This window comes from Poecilia formosa, unplaced genomic scaffold, assembly GCF_000485575.1.
Source record: "Poecilia formosa unplaced genomic scaffold, Poecilia_formosa-5.1.2 Scaffold457, whole genome shotgun sequence".
Lineage (NCBI taxonomy): Eukaryota > Metazoa > Chordata > Actinopteri > Cyprinodontiformes > Poeciliidae > Poecilia > Poecilia formosa.
This window is the reverse complement of record NW_006800396.1, coordinates 334,837-341,946: the sequence shown is the minus strand read 5'-3', so window position 1 is coordinate 341,946 and position 7,110 is coordinate 334,837. Positions and strand designations below refer to the sequence as shown.

The following is a 7,110-nucleotide window of genomic DNA, read 5'->3' as shown; positions in this document are numbered from 1 at the left end:
AAATACACTGATGATAATTGGTGTAGTGTGTCACAATCTCTTTGAAATCCACCTTGATCCACAGTTGGAAGAATAAGGGGCGTCTTCACTTCTTGCTTTGATCATATTCTGAGCTTAAAAACATTTCCGGGTAACATTTGCCGCTAGCAGATGTCAAACCGGCCAGATGTCCTCTCCCCTCGTCTCACTCACCCCTTCACCCCACCTCAAAGCTGGGGCCCCCTGTATCAGAGCCACGCGACTGCCAGGCGAATGCCGGGTCGTGGGAAACCGGGCCGGACAAAAGCGTGCATTCATCTGAACCTAATCAGCATGAAGAAAGTAATAACCTTCAGAGTGTGTGGACAGTCCAGCAGGAGGAGGAGGCTGAGGGTCTGACAGGTGACCAGTTAGGACAGAGTCCTTAGGAAGTGTTGTGGCCACAAATCCATCCATCATCTTCCAAACATTTATAGGATCATAATTTAAATAAATAGCATAATTTTGAGCATATTCTTTGAAATGACCTTCTTATCTTCATAACAAATGATCAAAGGTATGTTCAGTCTTAGGTCAGTAACTGCTGACAATTAGCTACCATAGCTGTGGATATGCTACAAAGCTCTCCACTGTGATGTCATCAGGTGACTCTGATCACAGCCAAGCAATAAACAGATGCTTAAAGTAAATCAATGCATGAATGTGGCAAAACTTTCTTCAGCTGAACAGAAACAAAACTAAAGGGGGAGCAGCCAAAGTCCAGCACATAGATCAGTTATTACAGCTAGCAACAGCTAATGAGGCCCAAACAGATGTAAAACTCAGACCTGAACTTTCAAAGACACATAAAAAGTCAGTCTTTTATCACCTGAAGAACATTAAGATTAAAGGATAAATATTCCAGCAAAATCCAGCATGCATTTATATTTAGTTGCATTGATTTGTGTAACAGTGTCTTCACACAGGTTGCCTTAGAAAGTCAGACAGCTGCAGCTGATTCAGAGCGCTGCTGCCTCTTCTGTCTCCATGCCAATTTGTTGCCTTGGTGTTCACTCCCTCCCACCATCCAGTTGATGTTGGTCCACCAGCATCGGGTTGTTTTTTTTTTTGTTTTTTTTTTTGGAGTTTGAATTTTTTATTTTGATAAAAAAAATCTGGCACACAACTTAATCACAACTTCACATGACACCTGGTCGTTTAGGCCCCTCCCACATGCAGTGAGAGCATGGGAGGGGTGACCAATGATTCCTCTGTGGACTGAAAGTTGGCCACCAGGCGGGTTTTCAGGATGGATGGTGGACGGATGGATAGCCTTCTTCCTGAATTTGGTTCCTTTTAACAGCCAACCCATGACAGAGATGCCAAAAAATGCAACACAAGGTAATAACAACCAACCAAACCTGGCTTTTTAAGGCAGAATTCATACAAACATCAATTCAACAAACTTTACAGAAAGATCAGAATGCAAAATCAAAGATCAGGAGAAATTAAATTATTTTGAAGTTGGAACATGAGATACTGTTAGACCACCACTGCTTATGAACTCCTGACTGAATGTCAGTCAGGAGAATTATCTTTTAGCAAATCAAAAACTGCTCTGCCATCTTTTTCAGAGAAGAAAGTTTTTCTCCGTCTCACGTTTTTACTAGGGATGCACCAATTTATCGGCCATCCAATTTATTAGTGCCGATGTCCCTAATCTTGGGAAATGGGTGATCGGCCGATTTTTACATCTGAAGCCGATCTTAGTTACTGATTTTATCAACCTCGGCAAAGACATTTAAATCAACTGTTATCTTCTTCTGCTCTGCTGTGAGAGAGCTATGACCAGCAGACCGTCCCACCAGATCAGGTCTATATGTTTGGAGTTAACAACAGTCATCTCACTGTTGGCAACTCATCAACTTTCTTGCTACATTTAGCAACATTTTAGATAAAAAAAAATTGGTATCGGCCAAAATTAGAATTGGCAGGTCAGGAGTTTTAAGAGATCTGTGATCATTAATCTGTGATCGGCCAGAAATCTGCAATCAGTGCACCTCTAGTTGTTACCCTTTGTCTTTTTGTCTCCTTTCTTTTCCAAGTGAAACGTCTTTCCATCAGAATGGTTGATCCATTTCAGTTTGACGTCTTCAAGGCCATAGCCCTTCAGTTTGAGGTTCAGCTGGAAGAAATAAGAGGACAGGATTTAAAGTCTCCTCAACCCCAAACGTCCAAAAAGAACAGCCATCTGTTCATCTCAAACGTCACATTTATTTTTAAAATAGGATGATACATATCAGCTGCACAGATTATATAAAATAAAAGATATGAAAGTTTTGTACTGCTTGTAAGTGAATAATTACACAACAAAACATAACCTCTGGAAATCAGAACTTCCCCTTATTTACCTGCTGCAAGACGGCATCCTGCGATTTTTCCAGGTCCAACGAGGAATCTGATTTGGACAACATAATCTTTACCACCCTCGTCTTCTTAGGAGGTCCTAAAGGATTAATAAAAAATAATCATGAAGACGTCTATAAAGACATTTACAGGTGAGAGAAAGTTTTGAGTTTTGGCACCAGTGGTTAGATTCTTTTTTTGTAATTAATTAGGTTGGAGAATAATTAATTTATCCTCAAATTTTTCTAATTTTGAACAAGGCTGGAGGCCGATGGTAAGTTGAAACTTATTTTACAAAGTCAGCATAAATCTACAGTATGGAACAAAAGGAACAGACCAGGAAACAGGAGGCAAAGTAAGAATCTTTAGAAAAGCCTTGTGAATTACTGTGCATGTCTGACTACAACAGAGTTCATAGCCGGTTGCACACAGTGTATGTTTGACTCACCATTACAGATGAAAGGATATGTGCTGGAACAGAGTCTTATATTCCACATACTCTTTGTTGTAGTCACACAGGAGCTCTGGACATTTATTGATTGACTCGTATTGAAGTTACGGAATGAAGTCATCTTCATGCGCTGACCGTCTGACCACCTCCAAGACTCTCTGTACAAGCCAATCCATGCGTAGTTATCCACAAGCACATTGATTTCGTGGTTCTCGGATGTGTTCCTCACACTGGCCAGATCTATGTAGTTTTCCCTGCAGTAAAGTTGAGCTTTTTCCCAAGACATTGGCGTCGTCACATAGATGTATTTTGGAGCTGAGCCTATATAAAACAAACAAAATATATTTTATGAAGGTAATATGTCAGGTGCTCATAAATTTACTGAAATACAAATGCAAAAGGTTTAATGCTAAAGCAGAAACTAGAAACAAGAGACTAATATGAAATATGGCACATATTAAGACTGCTCTTATGGCCCATAAGAGACCATCACATATACATACATATATATATATATATATATAATATTACAAGTGGCTTCTCCGGATTAAACACAAATCAGACTATAACACACTCTTTAAGTGCAAAAGTCTCCAGTTAATTAATATTTTTTGGGAAGAGGGGGGTGTTTTTATGCTGCAATCACTTTTTTGAAACCCCACTAAAGATTTTCAATAGAGTTCAAGTCAGACAACTGTGGTGATATCTTTCTGAGTTTCTTTGAGCATCAAGTCTTGCTGAACTTTGAGATATACTCGGGGTCAAACTTGAACTTTCTCAAAAACAGGGAAACACTTTTTGCCCAGAATTTCCTGATAATTGAGTGAATCCATCTATCCGCCCACATTCTGCATGTTTCCTGTGCCACAGGAAGCAAAGTAACCCCAGAGTGTCTCTGATCCACTTCACTGTACTGAGGCGTTTCTGTAGCACCAGTGTCCTTTATTCACTAAAATTATGCAGGACATGAATATAGAGGGAGGAGAGGAGAAGTCGTGCAGCAGAGATCCCAGGGTTGGAAATCGAACTCTGGATGGTTGCATCAAGGACTAAAATCCTCTATAGGGGGCGCCATCTCCACCTCTACCACATGTGCCTCCCCAGCTGTACTTCATTCTTCCTGCTCCAGACATACTGACTGATCCAAAGGCCCCAAAAGATCCAGTTTTGATTCATCGTGTCTCAGACAACAAAATCCATCAACATATCTGACTTGTTTATATAACTGTGAACACTTTAGAGTGGACTCTAGTATTTTTAGATCAGTAGTGATGTAATCCGTTCAGGGTGTAACATGATATTCACTGAAACTTAAGGTTTTAATTTGGATGTAAAAAAGCTCCATGCAACATTAGTGTCATTTAAACATTAATGCTCTTTTGTTTAATCTATTTATTTCAAACCTAATTTGCAGTAAGAGTTGAAAACAACATTGAAACAGAGCCGCTATTGTTCTCTTACCGCTGTAGCAGACAAACGGTCTATCATAAGTGCACCAGTAGTCAGACCATGCAGCTTGTTGTTGTATATCAGCACACAGAAAATGATCGTCAGCATTGTTTGGTTCCCCTGAGTTCCACAGTCTTAAATCAGCCTGTCCTTTTTTATAAAATCCATCCTTTTCCAGAGACCACTTCCAGTTATTAACGTCACCATACAACCCAATCCAGAATTCATCAGTTTCGTCTTTGAGTATGTCCTTCACCCGGGCCATGTCTTCAGTGCTGCTGATGGTGACCAGGTCTGTGTATTTTTCCCTGCAGTACCTCTGGGCTTCAGTCCAGCTCTTTCTTTCATTTACAACATGATACACTTGTGGAAAACATGGAGGGAGGACACACAACCCTGAAACAATAAACACAAGTTTCATCAAATGATAGCACTCAAAACAGACACCCTACTTTGAAGATCAGGCTTTAAACTTTCCTTATAGGCTGCCTTAGGTTATTCTGGGCTGTTGCTGTAGTTGTGCTGATATAGGTTTAGGCTGCTGGAGGACCTCATTTTCTTCTTCTACTACTCTCCAATTTGCTTTACTTGTTATTTTAACTGTAACATTTTGTTTTCTCTCAGAAACTACACCTGGTTTAGCTTTTTGACATTTCTAAATGTTGAAAACATGAAACAGTGGTGAGCAAAAAGGCAAAAAAGAAGAAATTTAGGGGTAAATAACGCTTGACAGATCTAGGAATGAATCTTTCTTTTATTGATAATAGGAAACTCATGAATCTTCTCTTGCTGTCTAGAGCTTGCTATTGCTTTTTTCCATAGCCTTTAGAGCACAATTATGGGAAACAGTTAGTGTTTCTTTTTACTTTTATTTTATTTTATTTTTGTTTAGATTTCCACATTGTTGTCATGCACAGGAAAACGTTCTGGTAAAAATTAGATCCGTATACAGGACATTACTCATGGCGGACCTCAGTCTTGCTTCGTATGCAAATGAGATGTTGGCAGAAACTATAAATTGTGCTGAAATGTCTTTTGTAGTAGTTCTGTGGAAAATGATGTGAATTTGCATTTCTTTGCACATTTGACAGCACGAACTGATCCATATCCTATTATTCACAAGAATTTTGCAAGTAGTATTTTGTTTTACTTAAATAAAGAAGTAAAAAGCTTCCTGTGATAAAAGTGTAGTGTAGGCATTGAGATGCGATGTCCTGCAACTTCAAGATGTATCTCTTCTTCAGCACATCTGAGTCGCATAATCAGACTGTAGATTATTTTGGAGAACTTGGCTGCATAATTCAGCCATTTGATTCAGGTGTGCTGGACCAGGGACACATCTAAAAGTAACAGGACACTGGCCCTCCATGCTTGAACTTAAAGATCCCTGCTAATTACTCAGAATGCAAAAATAATGAACTCCACACAAATAAAAATGATTTTCTGCACATCACCTTATAAAGTGAGAATTTTTAATCAGTTGTGTCTAAGAGTGTGTTATCCAGCTGTCTATTTAAAAAGAAAGCAGCAAAACATTTTACATATTACTACGTCACAGGAAGATATTGCAAATTTAATGTTTATCTAAGAATAAAAATTCAAACAAAATCCACAAAGCTGTTACACTTACCGAGGAGAAGTGTGTATCTAATAGCGTTTCCATCCATAATGCATACAGAAGTTAACTGTGAGGACCTGAGAGTAAAATGAAGAATGGAGAAAACACTCAAAACCTAACAATAAAAGTTTATGTTTTTTCACCTTTGAAAGAAAATGTGGGACAATTATTCTTATCTTCTACTGTAACCGTAAGAAAAGTGATTACATTTTTATTAATGTAGAACTTTTTACATATAAAACAAGATGTTTCTCAAAAAACATGAATATTAGAACATGACAAAAAGCAGAATATTTTATGCAGATAATTACAAATACATTAATATTAAAAGAGTATGAAAAGTATGTCAACTTTAATTCTGGCATGTTTGCACATTTTAAATCTGTCAAAAATTACTGTATTGAAACTTGACAGTTACAGCAATTTAAACTAAATGATGCCTTACCTGTTTCTCACTGGAGTTTTTCCCACGTACACAGCAGCTCGAGTCAAATGTTGGAGTGAATATGAAAGAATGTGCAGCGAAAAGAGCTTTCTTTCTTTCTGCTTGCAGAGATATGTATTTATGACACTATTATGCAAAGGTTGGATTAAGACTGCACCATATGCAGAAATTACAGAATTTGCATTACTCAGTTTGAAGTACACAAATGTAGTTCTGTGAAAAGATTAGCCAATCAAATTTTTTATGAGAATTCCACAAAACTTGTTTACAAGCTTTTATGGTTTTCAGTTTTTTTCTCTCCACAAAATAACAGTCTGAAAACTGTGTTGTACATTTTGTAATATCCCTTAAAAAAATCAAGTGCAAACAACTGCCATTGGAAGCCATGTAGTAAGTAAATGGAGTCCTCTCAAGCATAATTTAATTTCAGTATAAATGCAAATGGTTTATAAAGGCCAATAGACATTTGTTAGAGACATTAGTGAACAATGAGCATCATGGTGACTTAGCGACACTGCGGGGATAAGGTTATAGAGAATTAAAGCAGCCGTAGGTTATAAAACATTGTCCCAACCTTTAAGAATGTCACCAAACTCTATTTAAAGGGGTGGAATTATGCAAAATCATTTTTTTGAGCTTTACATCATTTAATTATGTTATTCCCTTATCAAAACATGTTGCTTTGATTCTTTTAAAAAAATATTTAATCTTCCATAGCAACCATTTGGGGTCAATCCAGACACTAAATCTTATTGGAAATTTTTTTTACTTTGAATGTAGTGG

The 7,110-nt window shown here is 37.8% G+C and overlaps 1 protein-coding gene across 1 annotated transcript; it reads right to left on the bottom strand.

The window, feature by feature from the left end:
- Positions 1 to 1,957: 1,957 nt before the first annotated feature.
- LOC107833799 (C-type mannose receptor 2-like) lies at positions 1,958 to 6,512 on the bottom strand. The gene is made up of 6 exons (XM_016663925.1): positions 6,328 to 6,512; positions 5,895 to 5,959; positions 4,277 to 4,660; positions 2,813 to 3,136; positions 2,370 to 2,464; positions 1,958 to 2,143 (listed from the first exon to the last, which is right to left on the bottom strand). The coding sequence occupies exons 2-6, from the start codon at positions 5,929 to 5,931 to the stop codon at positions 2,021 to 2,023; spliced, it is 963 nt and encodes a 320-aa protein (XP_016519411.1). The 5' UTR covers positions 5,932 to 5,959; positions 6,328 to 6,512; the 3' UTR covers positions 1,958 to 2,020.
- Positions 6,513 to 7,110: the final 598 nt, after the last annotated feature.